Genomic DNA, 14,864 nt, shown 5'->3' with positions numbered 1-14,864 from the left:
AACTTCTGAATGATCATCCAAGTCTGGTCTTTGAAGTTCATTGTACTACTACGATTGAACATGCTGTTTCTGAAAATATATCTATTCTCAAAAAGCAATGCTTGTTATTGGTCATGTCTCACAGAAACTCTCACTATTCTTAAAATAACTTTTTTTCTGAGTCATTTCTTCTATACATAAAAGCCAAGAGGCCTAAGCAGCAGCTGGAGAATACATATAGGTGCCCAAAACATCAGGATAAGTTTAAAATTTCTTTTATGTAACATGGCATAATATATCCTAACTTGAGGCCTTTTAGGTTTTGCCCTCATATGATGCTAAGTCAAAGACTTGCCATATCTAAAGATCAGCTAAAAGGCGTGAATGTTTTTAAGTCACATAGTCATTTCACTCAGCTGGTAAACCAGTGACTGAGCTATGAATGCAATGTCTCCAGAAATTTGTAGCCAGGGAAAAACAAGAACAGCAAATAAATCTGCCTGAGCTGGGAAAAATGCTGCCAGTAACTCCCAGAAAGGGGGACGTTAACTTTTCAGCAGCAGCTGGAAGGAGTGTCTGGATTCTGGAGGTACCCTGAGCACAACACAGGGGGGAGGCCTGTCTTTTGGTAGAAATCCCAGGCACCAAAATGAGTTGCTATGTCCTGTGGTATGATGCTGCAATATATTCACATCTGTTTCACAGTCCCAAATTTCTCTTTTTTTTTGTCCATTCTGAACAGCTCTAAGCTAGAATAGAAAATGTAGACGTCAGGTCAGGACCTGTTGCTCCTAAGTGCAAATTCAGTTTTTATTCTACAAATAAGCCTAAAATCAAATCAGCTGTTCAGAGCTGTCCCCCTTCTTTCAGTACAAAATGTTTGTTATTAATCAACCTTGATCCGCGCTCTGTGGATAATGTGAGTCTGTAATCAGTGTCTTAATTTTCAGTGATGCTGGTTTTCTGATGCCCTTTTTCTAAAAATGCTGCCAATGTAACTACTGATGTTGAAGCAACTTACAGTAATGTAAGGGTACTTGGAAGTACTGCACTGCCTCTTCATGTAATTATTTTAAATGTTGAGTTGGCAACACACCTTATTTTCAGATTGTTTTACAGCTAATATATGTATTCATAATTAGCTGAATGGCAACAAAAAGATAAACTAATCTTCATTTGCATTTTTTCCATATAATGGCCTCTGCAATATATTAGTATACAGCTTTATTCTGCTCTGAAAAAGACAGCTATGGCTGGCCATCATTCCTTGGTTTGCATATCCTGAGTATTTGGGCTTCAGGCAGCAGAAAGGAGGTGGAACGCCCTTGTGCAGTTGTTATTTCCAGCCGACGGTCAGCTGCCACCTTGCACACATGCTGGGCAGCACTGGGGGACACTCAATGGGAGCCATGCTGGCACCTTCCCTAACTGTTCCCAGCATTTATTTACTCTTTGATCTCATAATTGATAGAAATGAACCTCCTTCCCCAGCACTGAATTCCTTGAAAAGATGCACCTTGGTTGCTCCTGTAGCCTGACAAGAATGGCCCTGTGCCATGACGTCAACTGAACAGAGATTTTTGCACTTCCAAAAAATTTACCTTTTCCCAAACAGAGAAAAAAATTCTGTTAAAAGAATGAAAACAGCCAAATTGTATACCTTTACCCAATAGCACAAAATTCATTACACAGGATTTCAGTGCCTTTTAATTAAAAACTAAATTCATTATTCTTTACATAATCTATTCAGTAAGTTAGCCAGTAAAGCTAAGATAAAGGAAGAAAGCCACTATATTCTTGGCCTGACGGTCACAAAGCAGGATTAAACACTGCTTATTTAAATAACACAACTATACTTCTCTAAACAATAATAAAAATCACAGTAATATTTGCAGAGAGATAGCCACTAGATTTTTTTGTGGAGGATAGGCTTTGGGTTTTTTTAATATGTCACAAAATCTGTAGAAGTGCACGGACAGGTTATACTTTTAAAGTTTAATAATTAGTATACACTTGCTTTTACTTTTTGAACTTAGAACAGTATTTCAACATTAAATTTGTTGGAATAAAATACATAGCCACAAAAAGTTGTGGAGACTGCACTAAAGCAAAAATCTCTTCATAGGGAGGAAAGATTATAGCTATGTTTTATTTAATCTCTGAATTTCTAACAACTACATTTATAAAGTTACGTAAGTCTCGTTCATTTGAGAAGAAAATGAAAATCTCTGTAAAATAGGTGCAGTAACAAGTTTTGACCTCAAGAGGGCGATACATTACCATATCTAAAAGTTTTCCAAAAGGCAGGAAAAAACCCCTTTATACTGAAACAGAGCAGATGCTTCCTTATGGGTAACTGCTAAATATATTGACCTCTGCTATATCATTGACATGACTTAAGATATAATAACCACAATTGCCCCTCAAAATCAGAAAGTTTAATTCAGCATTTCCTATTTTTCAAGGCTAATTGGCTAGAAGAGGTTAAGCCTGTCACCTCACAGGAGATACCGTAATTCGTTGACCTATGAACTTGTTTTGCAGCTAAGATTTCTAAGTTTAAAAACAGGGGAAATGATGATTGCCACTATTCACTAAATATGGCAGCAGCAAGGAGAGATTAAAATACATCACCTCTTTACTCCATTATTATTCCTCTACTTTCCTAACTTAACCTCCTGCTATGCACTCTGTTCTTGTTTACCTGCAGTCTCCAAAGAAACTCTGTCACTATTATTTCCTCCATTACCTGATTTTCTTTTGCTTCCTAATTCATCTCCCTTCCTTTTAGATAGTTCCTTTTTTCAGTGGTCTCTAGTGAACACTCCTTTACACCCTCTTTAGACCCTAATTCTGACTTAATTTTTCACGCCAAAATTTAGATATGCTTCCAGAATAAAATAAAAGCAATCTGTGGTGAGTGTTTTTCTTTTGTCTTCTTATTCTTTATTTTTAACCCCTGAAGCTTCACTATTTCTAACATATCTACTATTTTTTTCTGATTTTCTGTACCTCAGTGGTGCTGTAGAAGATCTGACTGCAATGCCTATAGATGAGGTTGGCCCTAGTTTGGATCTACCTGAGCCAATTTTATTGTAGCTGCTATAGTTTAGTGGCTAATAGTGCAGAAGTATTTGCATTTTGCAGTACCCTGTGTGTCTTTAATCTTTTACAGCACAATGAAAAAATATTAATTAAGTCAGACACTGGCATCAGTGGGGAAAAATCAATTAGTAATGTTAAGTTACTGTGACTTGAACATCTACACTGTCTGCTACCTAAAATCTGCTTGCTGGTTCTCCCTCTGCCATCCTGGAGAGATTCCAATCACTGTCCAAAGCAAACCAGAGGAAAATCTAGTTCTCGCTCGGGTAACCTTACTTGACCCACATGAGAATCAGTATTCAAAAATAAGTCTTTGTTAACAATAAAGGAATAGTCAGCCAAGATTCCAGTTTGATTTGCTAAGGACAGCTCAGCTGTTTGTTCAGGTTATAATTTCTGCTCCAAAACCTAAAGCAAGAATGAGAAAACCATTTTTTGCCTTTCTGGTTGCTTTCAAGATAACTTTCAAATGCCTGCGTAAGCATATAGGCAGCCTGAAACAAGCCTGTGAGAGACAGATTCTTGTCCATGTTTATCACAAATTATATTTATTATGATGCCTAATGATGACAACTATGATTTAAGAGTCAACACGGCTTAATGTTTCATTCCTGATTATAACATACTGGAAAGGATAAAGGATGAAAAACCAGTTGCTGTCAAAATATATAAAGATACACAAGAAGAAAAAGATATGAACACATTTTGAGAAGTTATGCAATAATCTTACGTAAGTGGACTTGATTTTTTTTTTTCAGGTTAATCCTCTCTAGACCCTTGAACATTTCTCTTGCTCTGACTCATCTCCAGCATGTACACATTTTAAGGCAATGATGCATTAACGACAGTAGATAGACTGGAATTTGACTTAGGTGGAAATTCATAGCAATGTATTATTTAAATAATTAAATATTTAGAATAGCACATAGTGATTTTTGTATATTGTATCTTTCTGGAATATCCTGTACTTCCTCACAGACAATACATAAAACATGAGTAACCAAGAGCCAAAGTATATTGTGTAACAGAACAGCTAGACCTTAAAACACTGGGAAAGGCATATACATATGAAAGCATAAGGCAATGAGCATTGTCTCTCATCCCTTCCTATTTACAGGAATATTAGAAACCACAATTTTAAATTCAATAGTTTTCTCTTTAATAATGATGGCACTTCAAGGAGCCCTAAAATCAATACAGTAACTAGTTAACAGGGTAGCTCAGAAGTTACCTCAAACTCTTCACAAACAACCAACCGTCACCACAGTACCTGCCCCCATAAGGCAGCAGTTATAAAGAATTCAGTCCTGAACAATCCAAGAAGATTCCTGTTAAACCACCACACGCACCCTGAAGTAAATTCCCAATAACAATTTGACTTTTTCTGTCTGTGTTTTGAAAGCTAGGGCCATCACTGAAGGCTTCCAAACCTATTGCAATGGTTTCTGAGTGCCTTTCTCTACCTCTGAGAGAAATGAAAGCACTGAACTATCCTGGACAACAAAGAATGTCTCTGCATTGATAGAAAGGAGTAAATCCTAATATCTTGAAGTCAATGCTGATTAGTTCTCCAAGTTATCACTGTGTCCCTTTTAAATCTGGAGCTTCTACTGGCTTTACAGGTAGGTCAGCAGGCACCCACTGCTCACCTTTGAGCCTGTCCTTTGTTACACTGAGAGCAAGAAGTCCACCTCTTTGCAGTCTTATTGTTTCCTTTCTCTACCTTAAGCACTGTTGCACTCTTTTGCCTATTAGCACAGATCCAGAATGTAAGAAATAATCGTTGACTATTTTCTAGAAAGTTTCCAGTTCACAGATAAATAATCTGGATGGGTCTGGTGCAGGCTTGTGGCTAAACTGTGATACTGATGATTAAGACATGACTCTAGGTTCTAAAGCCAATGGTCACTTAAAGCTGATCTGAGTGACAGTATTAGAATAGGAGGGCTCACAGAATCATGTATGCAAAAGCAGCTGCTCCTTGGTTCATCTAAGATGTTACTAGCTATCCCTGAGCGGAGATGTGGCATCCAACTATGTACCCAAGAACAAATTGTGAGGCTTTTTGCAGCCAGAGATATCACATCAGATGTGAGTCAAACATTGGACATAGACATATCCTTTGCAATCAGTTCTAAATACTAGTAAAGGCATACCCTCAAATCAATGCTACTAAAATTGTTTGTGAGCAGATTTTTGCTTTCTCTCTCTCTTCCCCGCCCTCCTCTCCCCCCGCCCCCCCCCCCCCCCCCCCGAGTTATTTGGAATGACTTGTCAAATACTGAATTCAAAAAATCCCTGATCTAAAACTGCTCACTGCCAAATCATTCTGAGGTCTTCAACACTGGAAATTCAAACCATTCTGAACAAGCGTATGCTCCAGAATAGTTGTGTTTCATTAAGGAAACATAATTCAGGCAATGAGTTTTAGATGTAAAGTTACAAATTCAGAATTTGCACAGCTTACATAGAAGCTGCTGGTTTTGCAAAGACTGCTGGTGACAAACTTGCTCAGACAACTTGTGGTAAAGCAAATGCCAAAGAAAAGTGATTGTACTTGGAGGAGCTGTTTAAAATTCAAAGCAAACTGTTAGGAACTGAGTGTTTTGAAGGAATAGAGGGTTCACTGTATTGCAACATCATCTTCTAGTAAAGAAGTATTTTTCTGAGTGAAAGTGAGAGTTCGTATGTATACATTACTGCTATTAAGTTTAACCAACCTGAACACTGAGAGGTGGCCTTTCAAAGCAGGGGAGTATCATCAGACTCAGAGCAACAGAGCACAAACTCAACTCTCAGTACAAAATGTGAAGTGGCATTTCAATTATGCTCTACAAAGCAGCAAGACTGCTGAGAAAACTGTAGTTGCCAAGGAATTTCTGGATCTGATACCTCTTTCGATTATTTTTTTTACAAACTGGTCATCTACCAAGAGCAGTATTTCAATCTAAATTGTATGAAGTAATATAAGTAAGCTTCAGAGATGAACAAATTTTGGCAAGCACTCTACCAGGAAAAATATGCAATCCATTTATCTTAGAAGGGTCAGTTACAAGCACTGTTACTGAGTTACTGAAAATAAAAGGGCTGAGGGGAGTACTACACCACTTTAAAAATCCTTAATCTGGTAATCCAAAATAAACTAGTCCTGTTCCCTGTCAATCATCTTTGCTTTGTCAACCTGTTCTATCATTACCGATTTCAGTTCTGTGTTTTTAATTTGTTAGCAAGCCCCATCAGCATTATCAGTTCATATTAATTTTTCAGTACCTTAGCTCCATAGCTCAAACTTCATTTGTCCTCTATGCATGCTTTTCCCCTCAGTGATGAAAATGACCTCCAAACACGAATAAACTTTGCTTCCCCTAAAGCAATTCAGATTCTACCTTAACTGCACTGGTGTGTTATCAGTCCATTCTCTGCCTAGGAGCAACAGTTTCTCCTTTCAACCTAAACAACACAAATTCTTTCCCCTTTGTGTCAGTTCTGAAAACATTTTCTAACCAATTGGCTCTCCACTGCCCAATGAACTCCCAGTGACATCTCCAATATAAACTTTCTCAAACATGCCCATCAACCATTTGCAGAAACCTACTGTTTACTCACCTTTAGTCAACTTTTGTGAATACCCTCTAAATGCAAATCTTTACCACCCAAACACACAAGTTATTCATCACACTAACAAGTTTAGCTCTAATACTTCACTCTGCTTTGTAGACTGCTTCAATCTACAGTTCCTCCTTGACAGGAAAATTGTTTCCGTTACCCCAGTAATTTGGAAAAGCTGTCTTTAACCTCTTCTCCACTGAGGAATCTTGGGTTCAGAGCGGATAAATGGTTGCACAAGTGTGAGAGTGTCCCTGACTGGGTCCTGGAAGGCAGCAAAATATTTTACCCAGCTCTTTGCTGTAGGATCCCTGGGGCATGCTCTAACCCACAGCATAAAAACATGCCGAGCAGCATTATTTTATTTCCTTAACATGTCAAGAAGGTGGCTATCCAGTGCCAAGGCTGACTGAGCTCCTCAAAATACAAAGCCATTGGAGTTGAGGGCAAATTCATGAAATGTGAGGAGCTAGAAAGATGGGATCGGTAGATACCAAATTATTTCTTGCAAAACAAATTCAGCTGCCTCTTATAGAAATGAAGCATGCTGTAAAACAAGCTGTAAGTCTGCATAACCAGAAAAAAACCCAGCAATTTTCTCCATACAAGTAAGACCTGCCAAGCAAACACATCTTCATTTAAATGGCGTGTCTGGTGAATGGTCACATTTCTACCATTTGTAAAAGTGCCCTCAAAAATCAAGTAGACAGGATTATCAGTGACCACAGATTACAACACAAGGAGGCCAGTATAGCCAATCTAGTATTGCTTTCTAGAGAAGGAGATAAAACTGCATGAAGAAGGTTTATTATTATTATTATGAAGTTTCATTATTATTACTTATTCACTTAAGATGATTGAAAATGCATTTTCATTAGATCAGCCCATGATCAGTTTTTAATTCTAATTTCTCAGTTTGCATATAAAAAGGGGGGGGGGGAGGGGGAGAGATCCATCTTTAGTATGAGTTTAAGGAAAACTTAATTTTGTTACAGAAAATAAACCTTAAAGCATTCTGAGACTGATGGAGTCCTAGTGTTACATACAAGAAGTGGCAATAGGCCATTTTACAGCAGAAAACTCTATTGACTTTACCAGTGAGAATGATTTTGTTACATCTTTTTCCCTTTCAGTCAGTATAATAGAAGCTACAGAGTTTAATCTGCATTCTAAAAATTCATTTTGGGTAGCTACTAAAAGCTGAACTATACTTTAAGAGTAAGTGGAACATTCATACTTTGGTATCACTTGTTCTCAGATTTAACTCCAAAAAGCAACTTCTGAAAAATACAAGGAACTCCCACAGAAACTGTTATGCACCCTGGAATGGAGATGCCCAGTATCAAAGGCAGAAGCAGCATGTACCAAAGAATTAGCTGCAGTGCAAGGCAAAACATGCAAGAATATGCAATATTTATTGCAAAGCAAAAAACTGATCCTATCCAATAGCAAATGGTCCAGTCGAACAGAATTGTGTTGGTATGTAGACAGATAGATTGACAACATGATAATACCCATGCAAAGACATCCACATACTTTTTAAGTCTGAAAAAGTACATTTTATATAAGTGAGAAATGAATAAAGCTGCCAAGAAATGCTTTAGCATATATTAAAAAAACTCTTACTATCAATATATTACCAGATGCACACTAATTCAAAATTATTCCCATCATAACAAAATATTGAATCCGTACTACCTAGCTAAAACATGCCTCTCCACGATTTTGAGGCTGTTCAAAATCAGCTTTTTCTAGGCTGCTGTTATCCCAAAATAAAAGTTTGAGCTGTTTTAGGGTTTTTTTACAATCTGAATAAATAAAATATGTTAGGGTAGACATTTTCAGCAGGATTTCAAATAGGCATAAGTACGCCTTTTGTGTCCTTAACTAAGTTCTTATTTCAAACTGACTTCTTTAAAACAAAGCTACGACTAAACAAAAGTAGTACTGAATCATTGCTAACACATGTATTATTGCAATTAGGAAAGCCCTCTTTGAGTTGGAGAATTCTTACTAAAACCAGAATTAATGTAAATGCAAAACGGCACTAATTAAAGTAATGATACACTTCTGATACTCCACTGGAAACAGGAGATCTAGCAAAAGAAAGAACTTAATTGTGACACAGGGATGGCATTTTTAGTTAGATTTCATTTACAGTATTCATAACACCACATAAAGGGGGAACTTTCTATTTTTCTATTACATATGTCCAAATAAAATACCTCAGCAAGACACCACAACATTACTGAGGCAGGATTTACCTCAGTAAGAACTCTTGTATTGAAAAATTGGTTCTTTACTAATCTTACAAGCAGAAGATATAACTACTAGTGGCAATGGAAAAACTCTGGTAAACAAGCAGTTTGGGAAAACCTTATATTTCCTTAAAATATTATAACTGCTTTGCAAAACGTTTCAAAAAATTTCTCTTGATTATTTTTATTCACCATTCAAGAAGCACATTTTCAAGCCATTAAATGTAGCTAGCATGCATCTTTTGCATGAAATAAATCTGAAACTTTCTTGTGTGCTTCTTTTAAGGGCATGGATCACTGACCTATCTCTCTTCCTAGCAGTGTGCTTTGCATCTGGTCTTCTTTCTGTTTAAAGCTCATCTTTACTCTGAGTCCCTTGCACAACATACTTCATAAGATTATTTTCAAACTCTATGATCAGTGTTTCCATAAACATTCTTCACAATGAGGAACACTGAGAAATTGCAGGCCAAGAGCAGCAGCTGTAATCACTAGCTAGAAGGGTTTACTCTGGCCAAAGAGCAGCTAACTACCTTTAATTGCTGTCACAAGCTTAATCCACTCTTCAGAAGAGACGAGAAGAGGATGGATATGGAGAGGAAGTGGGTGTTCACAGCTGCAGCCAGCTGTTGCAGCTAGTTCTTATTCCACAATCATACAACAGAGATCCCTAATTTTCTTTCTTTTTCGTTTTTTTCACTTCATCCAAAAAATAACTTACCATGGACCTGATCTTGGCAAAGAGAAGCTCTCCTGATAAAATAATGTTTTGTGAAGTTTAAAGGTATTGGTGTAAGTAAAATAATGTAGGCAAATTCTGTATAGTTAAAGATAACTTCAGTCTGTTATAATTGCAGAGATCACTGCTGTTCTCCACTTCTAGCACCCACTAGATGAAGCTTTTTTCATCATTAAAAGAAAACAAGAAAGCAACTACACCCTTGCCCTCAGCTCCATTTCCATATATAGGCTTATCAATAGCATATCAGAACACAGGAGTATTGGCTTACCTCTATTTTTTCCCATATGCTTTCATAATTCTCTTGATGTTGTATATCTTGCATCAGTTGATGAATTAAAGCTGATTTATTTGAGGCAGAAGTCTCATTCTCAGTGGGCTCAGTGACAGCAGTCCTTTCTGACTTTTCTTCAATGTATTTTTTAATGCAAGATACAGGCATACAAAGATCTTCATCAGAGAGAATATCACTGAGAGGCCCAGATTCAATGCTGTCACCTAAGGAGGATACTATATCACTTGATGAGCTTGGTGAAATTCTACCCACTTTTTTGTGCTTTTTTGTTTGGTATGTTGGATATATTTCTGAATCTGAATTCATTTCTGACAGCTCCCAGTCATCAATGTTTTGAATGGTTTCTCTTCTAGGTTTTTGGGGAAGCAACTTTGTCAGATTTTCTAGTTTTAAAGCTAATACTTCAGTCTGTTTGAGATGTGAAGGAAGTGCTAAATATTCATCAGATCCATACCAGACCTCACCATCTTTACTGCTTTTTTGAGTATAGATGTGTGTTGAGGAGAAGTTTTTATTATTCTTTTTTCTCAGTAGAGGTGGCGAATTGGCAAGCTCAGAACCAGCTGAGGAAGAACTCTTTTGGCTACATGTTGGTGAACTAAAAGGCTCAGTTTTACCTTGTAATTGTCCATTTGGGGCTCTCTGGTTACAAGAATCTGATGACGAAGAAGAATCTGTTTCTGTCACCTCCAGAGACTGCGAGTTATGAGAAGTAATTCCATTCTGTAGAGAAGAACATCCTCTTTTTTTGACTTCGATTGATGGAGCAGTTTTACATGTACCTCCAGGTGCTCCACCAGTTTTCACTTTATCTGGAGCATCATGAGACTTCTTGTGCTTTGATTTTTCTTTACAGCTGTAGAAAGCAGACTTTCCTAGACTTATGGGACTGTCCTTAAAGTGATTATTTATTGTGTACTCAAAGTTTCTAACACCTATTGTATTTAAGCAGTCATATGACTGACTAACTGCAGATGAACTGTTAGTATAGGGTGACTGTAAAGCTAGGCAAAGCTTGGACCTGTCTGGTGGATCTAACAATGAGGGTGTACTTCTACTCATTTCATTTTTAACTATCTGAGAGATTTGCCTTTTTAAATCATTGGCTTCCATATAATCTTTAAAGACATCATCCTTCAGAAATAGACCTCTTTTTGGCAATGTAGGCTGTGTAGGGGAGTCTTCGTTATAATTAAAGCAGTCTCTTATGGACCTCTTAGGAGTTGAGTTTTCACAGTGAGAATGTTTGACTTTTTCATTGGTGTGTTGTGGAAAATTACATTCTGGTTTCTTTAATGTGGAAACTGATTTGCTGTCAGCAGGTAAAACACCATCTTCAGAGCAAGGTCGTTCAGAAAGAGAGGAGTTCACAGAAGACGATACTAGTGAAAGCTCATGTGATGCTTTCCTGTCTTTATTTTCTTCTCCATCTTCTGCTGAAAGAGGTACATGGGTTTCTTTCTCATTTAATGCTTCACTGCACCGGGCAGCAATGGAATCAGTTGCTACTGCAAGTAAACCCACACTTCTGATAAGTCCTGGAAAGTCCTTATCCATCTCACTGTAGTTCCAGGATTCAAATGATTTTGCTTTCCCTTGGCTGGAGGTCATATCATCCAGAGCACCAAGCAAATCCTCACTAGGACTGTAGTCAGATAGTTCAAATGCAGTAATACCACAATCCAGTGACAAATAATTTTGAGAACATTTGATGGTCAACTGTCCAGAATCATCAACTTCAGTTAAAGAGTCAAGACGGTCCTGAAACACACAAAAAAATGGTGCTTTTTTAGAAGATTAATTTTCATATACAGCACACACAAAGTAATGAACTATCAGCTTTATGTTTCACTGCCTAACACCTAGAAAAGCATTCATCACTGACCTGTCTGGTTTTGCAGTACCTTGTGGATGAGCAAACAATTCTGAAGTATTTGGGAATTAAAATCGTCAGGAAACTGAAAAAAGTTTAGTTTCAGTTTTGTACAGCAAGTTACATAAAAATAGCAACTTACTTTTGTACTGACATTCTCCTCCTCAAATTCTGCTCTCAGCTCTACTTACCCTCCCTCTGAAGGAGAGACTTAGAAATTCCATACAGAAGACTCGTAGTATTTCCTGTGTTAACTTTCTCAAACAGGAGGGAGGACATCTTGGGGACTGCTGAGTCCACCTTGTTAATCAACCACCTTGTTAATCTTGTGTTCTCAGAAATCTGTGCTTCTCTACAAACTTTCAGTTGATTGCCAGTGTATTTTTTCCAGGTATTATCAACTAAGGATTTATCTGCTGGATATTTGGAGCACAAATGGAGAACAGCTCAAGGAAAAGAAACTATAGCTGGTAATCCTAAACCTCTCCTGCCATGTCTCCTTGTCAGCACCCTTCTCAATGGAAGTCCTCCAGTCTCAGAGACACAGACATAGCCAGAGAAGACCATCTCAGGTGGCAGTTGAGATTTTAAGATCAAAGCTGAATTTGTTTATAAATATTTTGGTGACTTATTTGAAGGACACTAAAAAAATCTGACTACATTAAGATCCAAAAGCAGCCTGATATATAACAATCACAGCAATATTATGTTCGGGCAACAGTTTATAAGCATATTTTTAGTAGCTGATTTAATGTTCTAACACCTATTTCATGATCCTGGCACATAATTAGAAGCTTGAATATAGGATCAAATAATTCTGAAACAATTTCTGTTCTTATTTACACTACTGTTCATCTTAAGTAACTTCATGAAGCTATCTAGAACAAGAAAAATTGGCATAGTGTGCCAACCAGACAAAAGAATCTGAAAGGCGTAATTTAAAATAAAAAAGTCAACATTAGCCCAAATGCTTACAAAAACTACATAAAAAACATCATAAAGGACAGAAACTCATGTTTCACGATTCTAACTTTAGATGCTTAAATCACTATACTGGTCTTTCTTGCCAGGTTTGATTTTCATAAAGGAGTTTTTTAAAGCAAACTCTGAAGTATCCACAATAGGTTCTAGCCTGAATTATTCTCTGGAACGACATGTATCACTACACTGCCTAAATCTATAGTTTGAGGACCCTAAGCATCATGCCTGAAGAAAGGTCAATAACCTCATAATCTCTTCATCTCACATGAAACCAACTGGATTTTGATCTGAACAATAGTTTCAATAAAGATGGCTATTGTTTCACATCTTCTGTAACCACATAATGTTTGAGCCCTGTACTATGTCCAAGCTACTTGCATTACTCAAAGTAAAAATACAAAAAACCTCCATCTAAAAATATTATTTATAGAAAAGACTGATTAGAATAATATTTATCAAGCATAATCTTGGATATTGAAAATATCTTTTGTTTAGCACCAATCTATCCAGATGTAGAACCTATGCCAGAAATCATACATTGTCAATATTCTAGAATTAGGAGGGGAAGTTTCTATAAATCTGTCAAATTTATATTTTGGGTCTGCATTTATTAAGGAAAATACTGACTAAACAATGTTCAGTAGTACAGCTGTATTTCCCCTCTAATCTCAGGAAAATATTAGAAACAGTAAAACTGTATATAAATCAAAACCCTTTCCAAGGCCCTAAGGGCCTTAATTTCTCCTGAGTAATAATCTCCATTCCTTTGTCTCTTAAAAAAGAGTTTATTAACATTAACAAACTTTACAACCACATGCATTAAACCATCTTACTTGGTGATTTTCCAAACAGCCTTTTAAATGTGTGCTTAGGAGAAGCATTATTTAATGCTAGTATTACCATAGTTTTATTATTATTTTTATTTCAGAAAAATACTACATTTAGTTATTTGCATGGCTTCCAATATGAATACCTTAGTTCAAAAAATTTGTCCCTTTTCACACAGTAATGTTTCCTGTAAAGCTCTGTAGGTTATTTTTTTTAATATCTTCTTTTATTTATATTTAAACTTGCATGATTGTGCATTTTTTACTCCTTCAAATGAGCTAATTTATAAGATATTTCTTTTTTGACTTTACCAACTGTCTGAGATCATGATTCACTGTACTTTAACATAGTCTTGTACTGATCCTTTCCCTATTTCCTGGCTCTATCAATTGTGAAATAAATTTCACAGGTTAGGTTCAGCTGCACAGAACTCTAGCTACATAGAATTATTTTTTTCCTTCCCTCTTATCTGTCTCTGGGTAATTCCTGAAGTAGAAATGGTTCTTGAAGTTCTTAACTCTACTAAGTTTTGTATTTTAAAAAGTATTTTCTTAATTCAACATCTCCTTTATGGCAGGCAGCTTGCCTTACTGGTTTCTCTATTTCCTCCAAGCTGTAAAATTTTTTGTGGCCTTTCCTGCTGGCATCTTATTCACTATGGCACTGCTGAGATAGCCAAAAGCACAGCTACTGCCTGATCAGTTAATGGGCTGCGTCTCTAACCAAGTCACTACAGCCTGAGCTGTACACTTTCCAGTTTTGGTAGCTACCTTACTAGTGATAATCTTGATCTTTGATTGTGGTGCAGCTAGCTTGTACACATGGCTGTGTGTTATGGCTACAGTCTAAATATCACAGTATCACAGTATCACAGTATGTTAGAGATTGGAAGGGACCTCAAAAGATCATCTAGTCCAATCCCCCTGCCGGAGCAGGAACATCTAGATAAGGTTACACAGGAATGTGTCCAGGCGGGTTTTGAATGTCTCCAGAGAAGGAGACTCCACAACCTCCCTGGGCAGCCTGTTCCAGTGTTCTGTCACCCTCACTGAGAAGAAGTTTCTTCTCAAGTTTAAGTGGAACCTCTTGTGTTCCAGTTTATACCCATTACCCCTTGTCCTATCATTGTTTGCCACTGAGAAGAGCCTGGCTCCATCCTCATGACACTCCCCCTTTATATATTTATATACACTAATAAGG

At 37.0% G+C, this 14,864-nt stretch overlaps 1 protein-coding gene across 2 annotated transcripts in view; it reads right to left on the bottom strand.

The window, feature by feature from the left end:
- The window catches only part of AKAP6 (A-kinase anchoring protein 6), a gene marked incomplete at its 5' end in the record, with an annotated part of 232,019 nt that overhangs the window by 168,359 nt on the left and 48,796 nt on the right, over positions 1-14,864 (bottom strand). For both annotated transcript variants that reach the window (XM_080617231.1, XM_080617230.1), the window contains one exon: positions 9,959-11,743. In XM_080617231.1, the coding sequence (XP_080473357.1) occupies positions 9,959-11,743 (1,785 nt within the window). The remainder of the gene's footprint in view (positions 1-9,958; positions 11,744-14,864) is intronic.

The sequence above is a fragment of the Psittacula echo genome (genome assembly GCF_963264785.1).
Source record: "Psittacula echo genome assembly, chromosome: 5".
NCBI classification, from domain to species: Eukaryota; Metazoa; Chordata; class Aves; order Psittaciformes; family Psittacidae; genus Psittacula; species Psittacula echo.
Note: the sequence above shows the minus strand (reverse complement) of the source record. Positions and strands in the feature narration are given on the sequence as shown.